The 20296-nt window shown below is 35.6% G+C and overlaps 1 protein-coding gene across 1 annotated transcript; it reads left to right on the top strand.

Moving 5' to 3' along the window:
- The first annotated feature begins 17986 nt into the window (after positions 1–17986).
- Positions 17987–20215, top strand: LOC131529261 (urokinase plasminogen activator surface receptor-like). The gene is made up of 5 exons (XM_058758887.1): positions 17987–18104; positions 18190–18294; positions 18617–18748; positions 18982–19092; positions 19225–20215. The coding sequence occupies exons 1-5, from the start codon at positions 18056–18058 to the stop codon at positions 19416–19418; spliced, it is 591 nt and encodes a 196-aa protein (XP_058614870.1). The 5' UTR covers positions 17987–18055; the 3' UTR covers positions 19419–20215.
- Positions 20216–20296: the final 81 nt, after the last annotated feature.

Genomic DNA, 20296 nt, shown 5'->3' with positions numbered 1-20296 from the left:
AGGGTTTTCCTGTTCACATGCAGGTACTGATCAGAAAAGGAAAAAAAGAGAGAGAGAGAAAAGTTATACAAGTTTCCTTTTTTTCTATTATTTTGCTCAATACTGTATATTTTATTTGTATAAGGATAAAGTGTAACTATGCAACAGATGATAAAGGACTTGGGATTTCACGGTTCGATTTATATTAACAAGCCCTGGATTTGATTAAACTCCAATTTCGATTAACTTTGATTCACTATCTATTCATTTGGAAATATTTCATGTAGGCTACACATCAGTTTTTCTTAAGAAAAATATATCTCTTACAGCTATTTAATTAGCCCTACTATCAAACTATCAGCTGATTTTCAGATAGCCCTATTGGTCTAATAATCAATATTCGAGCAAACTAGAGAGTTGTACACAAACATTTAAGTAAAAATATAATGAATAGCTAATATATTTAGCAGTACACTGCACTCCTGAGTAGCCTACTTTATAACTTTTCTGGGGTAAATGTAACGTTAAGCTGTTTTAATAACATATTTCCAAGACACATAACTGGGTGATTACATGAGAAATTATATATTTCATTAATTTTTACTGTATCTTCCAACACACCATCTGATGTCCATTCACGTTGGTTATGAGTTAACTCGCAGTAAGGGAGAGAGGTTCGCTTGAACTAAGCGGTCTTGTATCTTCACGAGTGTGACATCTAGAGGACAAAACCGGTAATAACAGGACTCACATCAATCAGATCGCACATGGCGGAAATTATACAGAAAAAGACACAACCAAGGCTTTCAAGGATCCACCAAAATAATAACAGTAATAAAAATAACAAAATATTACCTCCCCTTAAAAGACCATGTTGACAGCCATTCAGTTCAACATTTCTGCTGCATTGATATGGCTTAATGAATGTTAAGCAGGAACATTAATTAACTCTGGAGTTGCAACATCCTTTTTGTTTTTGAAACTGTTGCAAAATGTTTTAACAGTCGTTTCAATTAAGTTTAAAACTGCATTTAAAGTCGTTTATCGGCATGCAGCTTGTGTACGTGTAGGCCTACAGCTAGACCTTTACATTTGCCTACAACAAACACATTGGCTACTGGAGATTACAGCTCAATGTAAAATCTAATAACTGCATGTTATTGCTTGTAAAAACTCAAAACCTACCTGTATCGTTTCACAGAACTATAGAGAGGTCCAGGGCCGTGCAGAGACCTTTGGAGGGGCAGGTACTCAAAGTATAAAAGAGGCACATGGAACACGGCTTTTAATAGAGCTGTTCTCCTTGCTGATATGTGTATAAAAATGGACGCTTCTGTATTGATACAGCAGCAAATGACGCAGATTTGAAAAAGAAACCGAACAGAAAAGACCATTTTAAGTTTAAATGTTAAAGAAATTCTTTGCACCTCTTAAAGGGTTACTCCACCCCAAAATGAAAATTTTGTCATTAATCACTTACACCCATGTCGTTCCAAACCCGTAAAAGCTTCGTTCATCTTCGGAACGTGAGGTGAGGTGTGGCTGACACATAAAATCGTATGCACTTTGCGTCCAGCGGATATTCTCCAAAATGGCGCTACACTGAAAAAGAGGAGACGAATTGTTGAATAAATTCGTTATTTTTGTTTTTTTGTGTACAAAAAGTTTTCTCGTCGCTTCATAACATTACGGTTGAACCACTGATGGCAGTTGGACTATTCTGACGACGTCTTTCATACTTTTCTGGGACAAGACAGTGAAAATTGTTTGGCAGTCAATGGGACAGTCACAAGCCTCACGGTTTTCATCCAAAATATCTTAAATTGTGTTCCGAAGACGAACTAAGCTTTTACGGGTTTGGAAGGACATGGGATGGGGGTAAGTGATTAATGAAAAAATTTTCAGTTTGGGGTGGAGTAACCCTTTAATTACTCTGGAATTATATTATTATTATTATTGAGTTTATAGAGTATGGTGGTTTTGCTGTTGTAAACACTACTGTTGTTGTTGTTGTAGAAAAAAAATATTTCTGTCTTATTTAAAATAGAATTCTATTCTAATCCTGTGCTGAATTTATTAATTTTTTGAATGATAATGATAATAAAAACAGGACTGATAAGTATAATTCGGAGGACTAGAAAATCAGTATAAGCCTAGCTGTTTTACCAGTGTTGTGATAATTATTTTTAAGGCACTCTATATTTATTAAATGAATACTGTAGTAATAATAATAGTTCAAAGTATGAATAGTTTTTAGCAGGGCCATGCACAGGGGGGTGGCCCGGTGGCTAGAGCTCTGCCCTCATCGGCTGAGGTGCCCCTCTCACCATCTCGCTCCCACCACCCCAGCTCAAAGCGTTCTGTTACCGGTAAAGATCCACTGATTCTGCGAATCCGCTTCATGTTTTCCCACTCGCGCCGCAGTATAACTCACAATCTGTGTGCCCGGGTGCAGATGACAGTTCTTCCCGAAGGTAGTTGCATTAACAGATAGATGCATTACACTCTACATTACAGTCAGTGGATGATTCGCTGAATTAGTAATTTGGTAGTTTGTTTTTGTATTTCTGTCCGTAATGATTTGGGAAAGTGGGGTAAGATTAGTCTTTTTTTTTTTACTTATGTGGTCCTCAAGATAAGGAAAAATTATGCTGAAGTACAATGAAAGTATCTATCCTATCCTTATCTTATCCTATCCTGATGAAAGTATTCCTATAATTATTCCTATTATATTAAATGATCAGAATGTATCTATGACAAAAGGTTCTAAAAATATGGCTTCTTATTAAAAAGTGTTCCCATGGCTCAGGTTAGGGGTAAGTTGACCCGAGTCGAGTCAGTGGGTAGATGCACCATCTGGGTGTAAAATGACCATCTGACTGAATCGGATTAAAATCCATGTGAAATAAATAATTAAAAAATGAATTTAATAATTTCCTAAAACACTTTATTTTGATGGTCCCTTTTGAACATTCTGTTAATACTAAGTAATGTTGCAACTACATGTCAATAAACTCTCATTAGAGTATTAGTAGACTGTCTGCTTCAAATCTGCTAACTCGTTTTTGTGATGGTCTCCCAACAGACACTCTACTGACTGTAAGTAACTTTGCAAGTACATGTCAACTTATTCTAACCCTAACCCTACCAGTCTACTCTAATGAGAGTTAGTAGATATGTAGGTGCAAATGTTACTTCTAGTCAACAGAATGTGTTAAAGGGACCATCAAAATAAAGTGAAACCCTTTCCTTTTACAAACAGTCATATTTATTTTCATGAAGTTAACTTTAACAACATAAAACCAACCAAATGAAGTATAAATTTCAATATTTAATTGTTTGCATTTCTGAAACAACATGTTGTACACCTTCCTAAAAACAGACTAAACAGAGAGTTTGCTGGCCATTAGCGACTACAGGTGGAAAGATATATCTGACTATACTGAGATAAAATGCATTTTCTTGTTCTTATAAGAGAAGGATTTGATGCACTTGTACACCGTCCCTATTAAATAAACTACAAATAATATATGATAAACTAAACAAGTAATATCACATTAAAATACGTTTATAATTCAGAGATTTAACTTAACTGCAGTGCCTTATGCTGGGGTAAGTTAAAATGCTGACTCAATTTACCCCACAGCATTTGGCTCACTTTGCCCCATAGATGCCTATTTGGAAAAAACTAGCTAGCTTACCAATTCAGGTTAATATTTAGCTAAATGATTTGCATGGTTTTATATGTTGCTAAATCACCTACAGGTGCATCTCAATAAATTAGAATGTCATGTAAAAGTTAATTTATTTCAGTAATTCAACTCAAATTGTGAAACTCGTGTATTAAATAAATTCAATGCACACAGACTGAAGTAGTTTAAGTCTTTGGTTCTTTTAATTGTGATGATTTTGGCTCACATTTAACAAAATCCTGAGGAATGGACTGAGGCTGGGGTCAAGGCATCAAGAGCCACCACACACAGACGTGTCAAGGAATTTGACTACAGTTGTCGTATTCCTCTTGTTAAGCCACTCCTGAACCACAGACAGCGTCAGAGGCGTCTTACCTGGGCTAAGGAGAAGAAGAACTGGACTGTTGCCCAGTGGTCCAAAGTCCTCTTTTCAGATGAGAGCAAGTTTTGTATTTCATTTGGAAACCAAGGTCCTAGAGTCTGGAGGAAGGGTGGAGAAGCTCATAGCCCAAGTTGCTTGAAGTCCAGTGTTAAGTTTCCACAGTCTGTGATGATTTGGGGTGCAATGTCATCTGCTGGTGTTGGTCCATTGTGTTTTTTGAAAACCAAAGTCACTGCACCTGTTTACCAAGAAATTTTGGAGCACTTCATGCTTCCTTCTGCTGACCAGCTTTTTAAAGATGCTGATTTCATTTTCCAGCAGGATTTGGCACCTGCCCATACTGCCAAAAGCACCAAAAGTTGGTTAAATGACCATGGTGTTGGTGTGCTTGACTGGCCAGCAAACTCACCAGACCTGAACCCCATAGAGAATCTATGGAGTATTGTCAAGAGGAAAATGAGAAACAAGAGACCAAAAAATGCAGATGAGCTGAAAGCCACTGTCAAAGAAACCTGGGCTTCCATACCACCTCAGCAGTGCCACAAACTGATCACCTCCATGCCACGCCGAATTGAGGCAGTAATTAAAGCAAAAGGAGCCCCTACCAAGTATTGAGTACATATACAGTAAATCAACATACTTTCCAGAAGGCCAACAATTCACAAAAAATGTTTTTTTTTTTTATTGGTCTTATGAAGTATTCTAATTTGTTGAGATAGTGAATTGGTGGGTTTTTGTTAAATGTGAGCCAAAATCATCACAATTAAAAGAACCAAAGACTTAAACTACTTCAGTCTGTGTGCATTGAAAGTATTTAATACACGAGTTTCACAATTTGAGTTGAATTACTGAAATAAATGAACTTTTCCACGACATTCTAATTTATTGAGATGCACCTGTATATGTATCAAATAACTGTATAAATTTGCTTTTATATAACAACCATTACATATGTTATGCTAAAATTTTACTTTGACAAGCCAAAAAAAGTTTTTTTAAAGTAAATGGGTGCCTTCCATTCCCCCCATGTGTTTCTCCTTTTTCCACAGTCTGGCAAAAATGATGGGTGGTTCTAAAACACATGGTCACATGACAGTAAAAGTGTATTTGCAAAGATACAGGGATGGGTCAACTTACCCCACTCTCCCCTACTTCCACTTAAGACGAAGCAGAAGCAGGCTCAGAGAGTGAGGGAGAGCCCACTCTTATCAAAACATCCCAATTAAAGTCTGAAATTATTACAGAGTGCACTCTTTTAATTGTATATTTGTAATAAATGAATAATTTGTATTACCAACCCACCCCATTAGTGCCCCTCTTTTGGTTTGGGCCTCAACATATTTGTGTGTTACGGATGTGAAAGGACACACTCACACATGGGATTTCTTCAGCTTTGATTTATCTTTCTGATCAAAAAACAGGTACAAATCAGGTTGGCTGAAGGAGACAATATACTGCAGATATATATATATATATATATATATATATATATATGACCACAGCAGCGACACTCAAATCTGCTGCTATAAAACACATAACAATTAGATACAAGATGAAAACTGTAACAGTACACCTGTAAATAGTAACAGTGTAGTAATACTGACCAATAAACTGTAGATGATAACGAGATAACGAGAATTTCTAAACGGTATTTGTTAACATTTATAATGTCATAAACATGAAAGCAACATACCTTTTTGATAGAAAAACGGATACAAATCAGGTTGGCTGAAGGAGACAATATACTGCAGATTTATATATGACTAGAAAAATAGAAATTACACTTTCACTCGACTCATATAACAATTAATTATCAGAAATGTTAAGACAGACACAATGACCACGTGAAATGCACTTGTTCCCGCTCGTGAATGCACGAGGAAATTCAATAAATTTAAAATGACCTCAACAACCATGTTAAAGTGTTAAATACATTATATACTCATGTTCAAATACGTTAATTCAATCAGTTGCGTCGAAAATATTCACATAAACCATATTTCCACAATTAATATGTTAATGAGTTAGAGTGTGAAAAATCGTACATACCCACAGCAGCGACTCTCAAATATGCTGCGACACAGAAAGAGAAGAGGGACAAAATACTACATCTGCAATACCATTAACAGCCACAGGATGGAGCCATCGAACACCAACAAATACAAACAAATCTCTTATTTTATGAAATTCACACTCTTTAAATTAAACGTTCTTTTTAACCCTGTTACATCTGCACGGCCCTGGTTTTTAGTCAGACAACATAAAAAAAGACAAGACACCTCGTCGCGCTTTAAACTTTTCCCAATCAAACAGCAAGAACGAAAGAGAACAAGCACCTTTGCTGTGTGTAGAACTAAGTTAGCTGCATTTTTAATATTTAATAAATATTTAATTTTAATAAAATGTAAATTCGGGCAGGTGTTTTCACGTGGAGGTTTCTAGATTTATATCTAGATTTAAATTAAAAGAGACAGTATCCATAGTCTATGCATGACCTGAAGTTTTATTCGTATCCAAAATGAGGAGATGTGAATATCAGGAGAGCTGAACACTAGATAGGCCTAGATAAGTGACGGATTCACATCCCGGACTCGATAGCAGATGCAAATTTGCTACAGGCTGCCACGACCCTCAAAATCTGCTGGCTCAATGCGCTTTAACTTTCATTTTTATTTAAACACCTCTCTGAGACCTGACGGCACACCCACTGTTTCTGTCTTTGTTCAACCAGCCGCATACTGTAGCTGTAAGTGCACTTTATTGTATTTAAACCTCCTCACCTGTAAATTTAAAGTTAATCCTTAATTGAAAATTTAAATCTGAGTTTAAAGTTATGGAGCAACAGGATTAAAGTTAATCTACTTTAAATATCAAACTGATGGTTTAAATATAAACCTGCTAATTTTTAAACAAGGTTTAAAGTTTGGTGCAACAGAATTATTAGATAAACCTTGATTTAATCTAGATTTAAGCTTAATCCTTGTTGGTGCAACCCACCCTTTAGAGATGAAACAAGAGAATCAAATTCAGAAAGAAAAAGGGGAAAGACAAAGGAGATTTAAGCCATTTTTGCTTTTGAATGGAGAATTTTGCATTCAATATAACAAAATTAACAACATATTCAACAGGTAGTAGCTTTGGATTTTCATAATATAAAATAACATCTTTGAGGACGAAGGTATGGGTCGCATTTGTAAGGTTAGAAACATAGGTGCTTAAGTCAACCCATAATTTGTTGGTAACACCACAATCAAAAAACAAATGGGAAGCAGTTTCTTCAACAAAACCACAAACCGAGCAAGACTCATCAACATCAGAATATTTAGAAATAGACAAATTAAAGCGATAAATTTTATGAAGGATTTTATAATGAATCTCCTTAACTTTGTTAGATATACAAAATTTACTTGGCAAAAGCCAGGCCTTTCTCCAATTTATATTTGTTATAAAGGAACCCTATAAAATTTCCCTCTTGGAGTAATCTTTCTCTTTGTCTGAAATATTTTGCAATTATGTTTGTTATTGCATTTCCGATCTAAAATATCAATACCACCCAAATGTAAAGCCGGATAAACACTGTTGCCTTTACTGAATTTAAGGTGATTTTTAATTAACTGTGTTAAGCCTACTGGGATGGCTCTCATCAAAGTATTATATTCCTTTGGTGGGACTGGAAAATTATGTAGATTCATAAATTGTTCATAAGTTAAAATATTACCAAAATCATCAAACACGGATAGAATACAGTTCAAGTTATTATTAAACCATCTAGGGGGGGAAAAGGAGACTTATTTCTAACAGTTATATCAACATTATTCCAAAGGAAAACTTTGTGGGGGGAGAAACCATGGACAAAACACAATTTCCATGAAAGAAGACATTGCTGATGAAAGTTAGATAAGGAAATAGGTAACTTGCCAGGCAAGAAATTACACTTTAGTAAGAAAGATAGGCCACCAAGTTGGTCAAATATCTTATTTGGAATAAAGAACCACAGTGACATTGGATTCATAAGGCATCTTCTCAACCAATTTAATTTAAAGGTGTTTACAGTATCAAAAAAAAAAAAAAAAAAAAAAAAAATCAAGGCTACCTTCACTTCTGGAATTAGCAAGCAATTCTCTTTTTAATTTGTAAGGTCTATTTTTCCAGATAAAATCCAAAAATATTTTATTAATTTCCTTTATAGCTTTATTGTTGACAAACAAAGAAAGAGCAGAATTCAACCTTAGATAAAATAACTCTACCATATAATGAAAGATCTCTCTGAAGCCAGATGTAAAAGATCTGTTTCGTTTTTTTCATTTTATCAAAAAAGTTTAAATGAAATTCCTTTCAAATGATCATCTTGGTTAATTCTTAGAGTAACTCTGTGGCTAAAAGAAATAAAAACCTCTTAGAAGTGTCAAAGTTCACAATCACTGAGCTGTTAATACCTCTATAAAACAGTACGCTTCAAGCTACAGCAAAGCTACAGTACTGTTAAAAGTTTTAGACACTTGTGATAAAATGCTGTAAAATGAGGATGCTGTCAAAAATAATGTCATAAATAGATTTTCTTTATCAAATAACTTCTATTAACTAAATTAAATCAACATTTGGTGTGATCATCCTTTAAATTTAAAGCAGCTTTTGCCCTCGGTGCACTTGAGCAGAGTTTCTCAGGAGCTTTGCAGGAGGTTTCTTGAAGCATTTTGGAGACGTTGCCACAGTTCTTCTGGATTTAGTCTGTCTCAGTTTATTCTGTTTCTTCATGTCATTCCAGACAGACTGGATGTTGACCAGATCAGATCAAACAAAAATCTCACTGGATTATTACAATTAATTGCAAAATGAATGTTTGGAAATGTAAACTGATATTTCCTACTGACACATTACAGCAAAAGATAGAAATAACTGACTTAAAACCATTTTTTTATTTAGCTGGCTAAAATACTAGTGGCCTAAAACTTTTGCACAGTACTATATATATATACTGGGGGCTTTAAATACCCCATAATTTATGCCATGTTGGTTGGATGAAATTTAGGTAGACAACCAAGAAGTGCCAGTAAGCAGAAAGAAACCTAAATCAGTAACACAATAAATATTTAGTTTGAGCAAACTTTACCAGACCCAGTTCACAGGAAAACCCTGATGGTTTGGCTGATTTCCATAAAATACACTTAAACATTATTTATTTAACTCAACTTAAATGTTACAACTTGTAAAAATGTAAGTTATGTTGCAAGACTAAGTGTTGTGTAATTAACAGGTGGGAACCAACATGGTGATGCACTCCTGTACATTTTGTGCCTTGGTGACGAGACAGCGACATCCCACACCTTCGCCATTGTTTCAGGCCACGCCGTTGAAACGGACTTGTTGCTCGAGGCTGTTTATCTTTTTCAAGTCTTTTTTGTGCTTGATGTTAGCTACACTAACATCTTCCTTCATGGAAATTTCTCCAGCATGCAGTATATCATATTGATGGACATGAGTCTTCATGTGTGAAGTATTTGAGGGCAACAGTTTTTTCTGGCCACTTGTAACATTTAAATTTTTTGTCACGTATTGTCTGTTGTAGGTCTCTTTGTTTGGCTTAGGTTTAATGGCACAATGTTTGGACCGATTCTCATGTGGCAATAATCAATTTCATAGTGTTATGATGCTGCAATGTTGACAAAGAATAGGAATCTACAGTACCTAGTTCACAAAGTTTTGTTTTTTAAAGAAACTGATCTACAAAAAATGTTGTTTTATTTGTGTCTGTAGGGATTGGGTGTAATGTGTAACAGTATAGCACCCATTCAAAAAAATGTTTAAAAAGAAATGTGAAAACTCATTAAATTGATATTTACAGTTGCATTTTTTGTGTTGTGTAATTGTATTACAGAAAAATAATAATTTTACATTTCTTTGTGATTGTTATTTATTATTATTATTAGTAATATTGGTAAATATAAACGTAGCAAGGCAATGAGACAACAAATAACCCAATGTTTGGGTAATGTTTAACCCAGCAACACAGTTAACCTGACCCACTGGTTGGGTTAAATAAACAACCAAGCATTCTGGGTCAAATGGCTCAACCCAGCACTTGGGTCAAAACAACCCAGCGCGTGTTCTGTCCCATAGTTACCCAGCGGCTGGGTTAAGGTTGGGTTATTTTTTAACCCAGCCTTTTTAGAGTGTGAACTTCTGAAAACTGGTCCATATTCAGAACCCATAGTGTCTGCAGTACTTGGTGCAGCGGGTTACATACAGATATCGATATTTTACACGTGGCATCAAGGCATCATATCGATGTATAGATCCAAATCGATGAATCGTTACACCCCTTATATGGGTCAGAGACGAAAAAGGCAAAAATAAAAGTGCAATACAGCTTTAAGTTTCGTTTTTCCCCATACATTAGAATGTGTCCTGTTTAAGTTGATATTTTTCTGAACAAAAAATAATTATTAGCATGCACTTTTTACCATGTTTGAGATAAGACATGCACTAAAATGTCATACAGTAACAATATTTATATACAAAATTATTGTTAGGCATATTTAAAACATGAATCATTTGATGACATATTAAAAGACTTTATTTAAGCATCACAGTGCAGCCCTCAAATATCATTTAACTTTCATTTTTAAATCTTTATACTTTGTTTTATAATTTGCCAGCAAGAAGTTTTTATAAGGAAGTGAAAATCATTTAAAATATTACAATTTAGTATGATCATATATTCTTATTTGTATTTTAATAAGTACAGGTCAGAATAAGTATATTGTTTCATTTTTACATAAATATGTGTTACTCTGAATGACGATTTGCCAAAAAGAGAGATAACATTGCCATTGTTCCCATAACTGAAATATTTTTAGTATTAATCTGTGTCAGTAAATAGTTCCTGAGTAAATTGACTACAGAAACAGATGTTGAAATATAAATATAATAAGCATTTTCCTTATGCTCCCCTGCCATGCTTGCTTAGCTTGTCACTTTGTTTCTGACTTGCTCTGCTTCAAAAATTCCTGCTTGCAGCCACATTTATTAATACTTTCTGTTTGCAAACATAAATGACATTATTATGATGAGTATTTGGGGTGGAGAATCCCCTCAGTGATCTCTCTTGAACTACTGACATACTGTAGTATGTAAATTAGAATCCATTCAACTTTAAAGAGTTCGAGCATTTAAAGTAGCAGACAACAAATCTGCAGCACATGCTTAGAATGAACAGTGCTATTGTTCATCGGTGTGGAGGCTAACATAGTTACTGTTATAGTTATTTTATAGTTATTGTTCTTGGTGTGAATGGGCTTTAAGAGTGCCACCTAAGCTACTGGATCCACACTTAGTTTATTAGCTTTTTGGCTTTTTACAGTGCCTAGCGGCTCCCTCTGTTCATGGGTGTATATAATTAATCAATCTTCAAATTAAACAATACCAAAATGCATTCAAATATTAGTAATTATTAAGTTTAACGCATATTTGTCAATGCTAAACATTCCTCATTTATCTGTAATATAAATAAGATGCTAAAATTGTTATTTATACAGTGATACTGTCATTCATTGAAATCTACTTGTATTTGAAAAAATCTAACATTCAAATTATTTTTTGGCATTTCACTGAATGACGTGTGTTTTTGTAACCTACGTAACCACACCATGAAAAGGTGAAATTATCAACTATTTAAGAGCAATAAACTCACTTTTCTGCAGCACCACATGGTGCCATTTAATGATGTCACAGACTGCCGAATGACTATCACTTTTTTTTATATGATTTCAGAATAACTTCTTATTCCTGTTACACTGAATGATCTCAGATAAACTGCGTTTTTGGGACAATAGTCCCCTGTCCATTTAAATACTGAAATAAGACATAGTCCTTTTAATATAACAATTATATTAGCCAATATATAATAGCCAATTCTTACTTGAAAATGCCAAGACAACAAATATATTTTTTAACTTGGTATTTTATATGTTTATTTTAAAATGTATTGGTAAAATTAAAGTCCGGAACATTACACTGAATGACAATTTTACACTTTGGAACATTATTTCCCCCATATTTTGACATATTATTGTCAATTTACTTGCATTTAAGATGTTTTTTTATGCATTTAAAATTACTTTTGTAAATGTAATTTGATGCGGACACCAAAATGGTGACGTCTCATCTTTGACCCATATACAGGTGTATCTCAATAAATTAGTTGTGTTGTGGAAAAGTTCATTTATTTCAGTAATTCAACTCAAATTGTGAAACTCGTGTATTAAATAAATTCAATGCACACAGACTGAAGTAGTTTAAGGCATTTAACAAAAACCCACCAATTCGCTATCTCAGTGAATTAGAATACTTCATAAGACCAATAAAAAAAAAAAAAATTGTTGGCCTTCTGGAAAGTATGTTGATTTACTGTATATGTACTCAATACTTGGTAGGGGCTCCTTTTGCTTTAATTACTGCCTCAATTCGGCGTGGCATGGAGGTGATCAGTTTGTGGCACTGCTGAGGTGGTATGGAAGCCCAGGTTTCTTTGACAGTGGCTTTCAGCTCATCTGCATTTTTTGGTCTCTTGTTTCTCATTTTCCTCTTGGCAATACCCCATAGATTCTCTATGGGGTTCAGGTCTGGTGAGTTTGCTGGCCAGTCAAGCACACCAACACCATGGTCATTTAACCAACTTTTGGTGCTTTTGGCAGTATGGGCAGGTGCCAAATCCTGCTGGAAAATGAAATCAGCATCTTTAAAAAGCTGGTCAGCAGAAGGAAGCATGAAGTGCTCCAAAATTTCTTTGTAAACGGATCTTTTTCTTTCACACTTTTTCCTTCCACTCAACTTTCTGTTAACATGCTTGGATACAGCACTCTGTGAACAGCCAGCTTCTTTGGCAATGAATGTTTGTGGCTTACCCTCCTTGTGAAGTGTGTCAATGATTGTCTTCTGGACAACTGTCAGATCAGCAGTCTTCCCCATGATAGTGTAGCCTAGTGAACCAAACTGAGAGACCATTTTGAAGGCTCAGGAAACCTTTGCAGGTGTTTTGAGTTGATTAGCTGATTGGCATGTCACCGTATTCTAATTTGTTGAGATAGTGAATTGGTGGGTTTTTGTTAAATGGGAGCCAAAATCATTACAATTAAAAGAACCAAAGACTTAAACTACCTCAGTCTGTGTGCACTGAATTTATTTAATACACGAGTTTCACAATTTGAGTTGAATTACTGAAATAAATGAACTTTTCCACAACATTCTGTCATGAGTCCGGGTCCGCGATGATCCCTCTCACCACCAGAGGTCGCCACCTCTCGTCTTCCCGGACTCAATTGCCATAACTCCACACACCTGCCACTCATCACACTCCCAGCTGTTCCCCATCACCATGGACTATTTATACACCTCACTCCCGCTACTCTGTCTGGTGGAATTAATTGTTTGTTGTAGTTGCTGTTTAGACTCTGGGGATACATGCACTGTGTTGCCGTCTTGTATCCCACTCCTTAACCTGTTTTGTTTTTGCCCTGTTGGCTTTTGCGTTGATAATTAAAGTAGTTTTTTCCCTGCATTTGGACCCAGATCTTGTTCTTTCCTTGCACATCCCTACCGTGCCGTGACACATTCTAATTTGAGATGCACCTGTGTGTGTATATATATATATATATATATATATATACACTGAACAAAATTATGAACGCAACACTTTTGTTTTTGCTCCCATTTTTCATGAGCTGAACTCAAAGATCTAAGACTTTTTCTATGTACACAAAAGGTGGTACCACCATGTGACCTGGTGTGACCACCATTTGCCTCACGCAGTGCAACACATTTCCTTCGCATAGAGTTGATCAGGTTGTTGATTGTGGCCTGTGGAATGTTGGTCCACTCCTCTTCAATGGCTGTGTGAAGTTGCTGGATATTGGCAGGAACTGGAACACGCTGTCGTATACGCCGATCCAGAGCATCCCAAACATGCTCAATGGGTGACATGAGTCAACATGGGGCCGTGCATTATCATGCTGCAACATGAGGTGATGGTCGTGGATGAATGGCACAACAATGAGCCCCAGAATCTTGTTACGGTATCTCTGTGCATTCAAAATGCCATCAATAAAATGCACCTGTGTTCATTGTCCATAACATACGCCTGCCCATACCATAACCCCACCGCCACCATGGGCCACTCGATCCACAACGTTGACATCAGCAAACCGCTCACCCACACGACACCATACACGCTGTCTGCCATCTGCCCTGAACTGTAAAAACCGGGATTCATCCTCGAAGAGAACACCTCTCCAAAGTGCCAGACGCCATCGAATGCGAGCATTTGCCCACTCAAGTTGGTTACGACGACGAACTGCAGTCAGGTCGAGACCCCGATGAGGACGACGAGCATGCAGATGAGCTTCCCTGAGACGGTTTCTGACAGTTTGTGCAGACATTCTTTGGTTATGCAAACCGACTGTTGCAGCAGCTCTCCGGGTGGCTGGTCTCAGACGATCTTGGAGGTGAAGATGCTGGATGTGGAGGTCCTGGGCTGGTGTGGTCACATGTGGTCTGCGGTTGTGAGGCCGGTTGAATATACTGCCAAATTCTCTGAAACGCTTTGGAGACGGCTTATGGTAGAGAAATGAACATTCAATTCATGGGCAACAGCTCTGGTGGACATTCCTGCACTCAGCATGTCAATTGCACGCTCCCTCAAAACTTACGACATCTGTGGCATTGTGCTGTGTGATAAAACTGCACATTTTAGACTGGCCTTTTATTGTGGCCAGCCTAAGGCACACCTGTGCAATAATCATGCTGTCTAATCAGCATCTTGATATGCCACACCTGTGAGGTGGATGGATTATCTCGGCAAAGGAGAAGTGCTCACTAACACAGATTTAGACAGATTTGTGAACAGTATTCGAGAGAAATAGGCCTTTTGTGTACATAGAAAAAGTCTTAGATCTTTGAGTTCAGCTTATGAAAAATGGGGGCAAAAACAAAAGTGTTGTGTTTATAATTTTGCTCAATATATATATTGTTTAATACACAGGCAGGCTTTCATCAAACGCTTGAAACACACGCTGAGATCGCGTTTATATCCTCGTCACCATTGTAGTGATTCTCGACCTCATGGTATATTTCACATACTATGCTTTCCTGTAGCTCAAATAGTAGAGCATGGCGCTAGCAACGCCAAGATCATGGGTTCGATTCCCAGGGAAAGCAAGAGCTGATAAAATGTAAAAACTGTAACTTGAATGCAATGTAAGTCGCTTTGGATAAAAGTGTCTGCTAAATGCATAAATGTAAATGTAAGACGATAGCAGACGGGAATACTGCAACACTAACAAACTTTTATTTTTGCTCCATCACTTGTGGTTGCATCGAGTATCGAAAAACGTCTCGTCGTTCGGTACCAAATTTCGATACCTAAGGGGTTAATCTCATCAGCGTCAGTGAGTCAATAATCCTGCAGTTCTAGGGGTGGAATCCTGCCATGAAATGATATATGCTTGAAATGAGAAAAAATGCATTTAAAGCATTTTCACTTTACACAAGAATGTGCAGTTGAACTGGTCATTCCTGTATCATTTATGTAATTTAAGTAATACTAGTTCTACAACTAAGTTTAAACATTGTGCTTCACCAACTGGCTTTGCAAATAGCACTGAAACATGCTGTAACATGGATCTTTCTAAAATGCTCAGATTATTGCATTTTACTAACATAGAATAGTTTACATCAAAACATTGAAAGGTGCAGTTACATTAGAAATTTTCACAGGCAAAAGGCCCATTGTCTATTATTAATAGTACACTCTTAAAAATAAACTTTCCAAAAGGGAGTTTTTGCAGCAATGTAGTGAGAACTTTCAATGAATAGTTCTTATAAGGACTGTTTTCTTAATATAAACAACATTTTTAACAAAACCTAAAGACACTTTTTCCACTATAAAGACCCTTTTTTGCAATGGAAAAGATCCATGGATGTTAGGTTCTTCATGCAACCACTGATACCAGTAAAGAACCTTTACTATTAAGATTGTAGCAATGTAACCTATAAAGCTCATATAGAAGTTAATCATTTCGAAATCTGCATGGGGAAAAGCCTTGCCCCTCACACAAAATTCCATATCAAAATGACTAGATTTTGCATGCAAACAGCAGTAAAGTGGCTGCAACATATTGTGAAGTAAGCTGAAATGTAAAGTTGTTTTACAGCCAAGAGAGAAAATGAAGACTAATTTGTGCAAAATAAGGAACCTGTAAAGAAAGCACATCTGTTTTACCTCCTATAGATGTTCAGGAAGTGAAGAATACTGCATTATAGCAACAGGCGAGAATCTGGAAAAGGAAGAAAATTATTAAACTCTTTATTTGATACAGCGCAACTGCTAGCTTATCCACCTTATTTTTCAACGTGGAAATAAATCGTTTTCTGTGAATGTGCGAGACTTCCGGTTCATTAGTCTCTGTAGGGAAATAACGAAGAAAAACAAAGTGCATTAAACGGTAAAACTGTTAGCACTGCAAACCAGTGTGTTCATAATTAAGATAATACATTAAAATAATATGGTAAGGCACACCAGTTTGCAATATCAAGCAGCAAACAAGCTTTTTTTTTTTGTACCTTTAGAATCAAAATAACACTTGCAATTGCTTCCATCAAACATCAGAAGACTACAACTCAATGCAATTTTTTTTCAGAATTGTGATGTATTGATAGGCCTATGTTGTAATTTTATTAATAATGTATTAACTGTATTGGTATTTTGTGTACAGAATATTTTCACAATCATTACATTTGTTTGGGAGACATACTATTATTAATTTCTCGCCATGGTTTTATGTATCTAAACAAATTAATAGTACATTCATCAGCAGAAGCTACACTTCAACCATATTTAAAAGACAAAATAATTAATTATGAAATTACATATAAATATGTACTTAAGTTCTACTTGGGTCAAACTGTATTTAATATAAATTTAAAATATTTAAAATATTTAATTATTTGCTATCAACTTGTAATTAAGTTTGCAAAAACATTACATTCAGTTCACATTTAAGCATACTTTTAAAGTATTTTCTTTTTAAAAGTATGTTAAAGTGAACTTTTTTCAGAAGGGTGTTGTTAGTTTATACACTCAAGAATTTAATCAGTTTGATAGCAAGCTTACTCCTAAGTGACAGTCTGATTTGTTCTTTGGTTTTGTGTCAGATTTTATTTGAGTTTGCGTGTAGAGTACAATTTTCAAGATTTGAAAAAAACACCCAGTATTTGTTAGGTTACACTGTTTTAAATTTAAAATTTTTAAATTGGTTTCAGTTTTAAAACCATTTAAACCAGTTTGCTTACGGTTGCACTGCAGACAGTCTCTTTGAATGAAAGAAAATGAAAGTATTCTTGGCCTGGTTTCTTAATAATATTGCATTTAAATGTCACTCAACCTTTTACTGTATGTAGCTTAAGTTTAACAGTCAATAAGCAACCGCAGTTAAATCAACCTCTCATTTGGCAAGACGAAAAAAAACTAAACAAGTTTGACCTGTATGAACAACGCTGAACCCTTTTGTTTTTCAATGGATGGAAGGCTAATAATAGTCATGCAAGTTTGGAATGACATCCCATTGAAATTGAAAAAAAATAATAATAATCTTCTAAACCTCAAAACATTTTTATGCAGTAAACACTGTGTATACCATTTTTGACCTCTAGAAGGTCGGCTTCTTACTGTACTGTATGTAGAGCTGAAGTCTAACAGACAAGGCAAACACATAAACATATAATTAAATAAAACTCTTACTTGTGAAAAAACAAAACAAAACAAGTTTGACCTGTATGAACAACATTGAACCTTGAACCCCTTTTGTCTTTCAGTGTATGGAACGCAGAAGAATGTAAGTCACACAGATTTGGAGAGATAAAATGAGAAAATGCCCCCCCCCCCCATTCTGATAAGCTATAAAACGAGTGCTGAAACAGGCACGTTATCTCATTCACCTCCTGATCAAAGATGGATCTGCAAATGTCACTTTTTATTCTGTTCTCTCTTTTCACTGCAGGTACAAAATACAATTTTTTTGTAATGTTACTGTGTACAAATTAGATGTCTCTCTCTCACTGTCTCTCTCTTTTTAATTACTAAAGGATACTCTCTCAGCTGTTATGACTGCATGAGTCCGTCAGGCTCTTGTGCCCAGACGAGTCAGTGTGTCACTGGATTTACCAACTGCTTCAGTGCAACAGTTACTGGTAAGTTCAGTATAATGGATTGAAAGGTACTATTATAACTGACTGACACAGAATTTCTTTTCTGGACAGAATTTATAATTGAACACATAGAATGTTCTATATTGATTACATTGTGATTATAGAATTTGAAATTTACAAATGTGTTAAATCAGAAAAATACTAAATTTAAAAAAAAATTTTTACTGGTCTTACACCTTTGGACCTCAATCTTAGATCTCTAATAAATATTAGAGATCATTTAAATTGACATATTTATAAATATATTTTCCATCAAAATAATGTTCATTTGAGCTACTCATTCCTATCACTCATGTGTTTTTAGTCAACAGTACTACAGTTAAGGTTAAAAGTTGTGCTCCGTCTGTCTGTCCAAGTGGATCCATCAACCTTGGCATTGGAAAAGGCTCTTATTTGTGCTGTAGCACAGATCTCTGTAACGCCCAAGATGCTCCAGGTATTGTACTTTACTTGCTTAGTGCAGTTTATAAACCATTTAACAAGAAAAAAAAGTCGAATGGAATTTTATTTTCTATCAGGAATGTGATGTCAGCTGAAAACAAATGTTGATTTACAGGCAGAGCGAAGACAAAAACTTTTTCTTTGGTACAACGAGCACCTAAAATGTTGTGTGCACAGTCAGCACACCAGCACCATGAAAAAAAAGCAAATCTATTTTCCCTCCTGCAGATCCCAGCACTAACGCTCCCAATGGAAAGTCATGTTACTATTGTGATGGACAGAGCTGCTCAAGCAAATTGAGCTGTTTAGGGACTGAAGACCGCTGCTTTAATGCAACAGGTGAGAATCTGGAAAAGAAAGAAGGTTCATTATCTTTCTCTGAGTTATGTTATACATTTGATACAGATCACATATACCAGTGGCCAACTTGACTCTGACTCAAACTGTTTTCTTCTTCAATCTTTTCATCAGTGACTATTGGAGTCCAGTCACAGGTTTTTAAAGGCTGTGTCTCTAAATCTCTTTGTGATGCCACCACAACATTGCTTCCTGGTGTAGGAAGTGTCTCATGCTGTGAGGGGAACCTGTGTAACAGTGCTAAAAGTGTCACTCAGAGCTTCCTGTTCCTCTGCTGTTCTCTGCTCTCCTTCATCCTGCTGCACTGAATCCAGCAGCTCTTCACAGTCTACAGCTGCAGCAAAGACATGATATTATGTGCTTTACAAACATATAACTTGTATTACCTCTGTACTATATTTGACTTGGTGTGAAGAATTTAAAAAGATATACAAAATCTGATAATTGGCTACTTCATATTCACTCAATATTTACTTAATTCATTCCTGTTAAACTCCAGAAAGATGTTCCATCTTTGATAGCAGATGTTTGCAGCTTTATGTATTTTGCTATATTGGTAAATTATTTGTTTAATGTGTATTAATGCTTTTGAGGTGAAAAAGGGTAAAGGTGATAAATCTGTAACTCAAGGCTACATGAGGGGCTGCTGGTGCACAATGTCTTCACCAGTACAGTATTTGCATGGTGATCATTTGTATCAGTATTGATATTATATAAAAACGGGGTAAAGGTTGATCTAGCTGCCTTATTTTTAATCTTCCACTTTCTTTCACACAAATGATGTTGCTTTAACTATTAAAGAGAAAAATACATTTTACAGGACAAAAATGTAGATATTAAGATTTATATCACATTTTCCCCAAGAGGATTTTGCATCATTATACCCATCTTTTCATATGTTTTTAATTTGAGTTTACAGGTGCCTGCAAGAACAAAAAGTTTGCATTTTCATGACTTTTATGAAAATTTTATGTATTAAGATGGTCAGTCAAAACACTTTGTTAAATCATACTGTTACTAATTTATATTCTTTAATGCTTAGTGTATTTTGTCATTTAATGTGTTTGGCTACAGCTGCAAAAAAGACTATTAAAGTTAAAACTAATCTTTGTGCGATTTCTCAATAACATTCTGTCATAACGTCAGATGTACCTTAAGCATTCTTATGTATGACTGAAAGCTGACA

This window comes from Onychostoma macrolepis, chromosome 21, assembly GCF_012432095.1.
Source record: "Onychostoma macrolepis isolate SWU-2019 chromosome 21, ASM1243209v1, whole genome shotgun sequence".
Lineage (NCBI taxonomy): Eukaryota > Metazoa > Chordata > Actinopteri > Cypriniformes > Cyprinidae > Onychostoma > Onychostoma macrolepis.
Note: the sequence above shows the minus strand (reverse complement) of the source record. Positions and strands in the feature narration are given on the sequence as shown.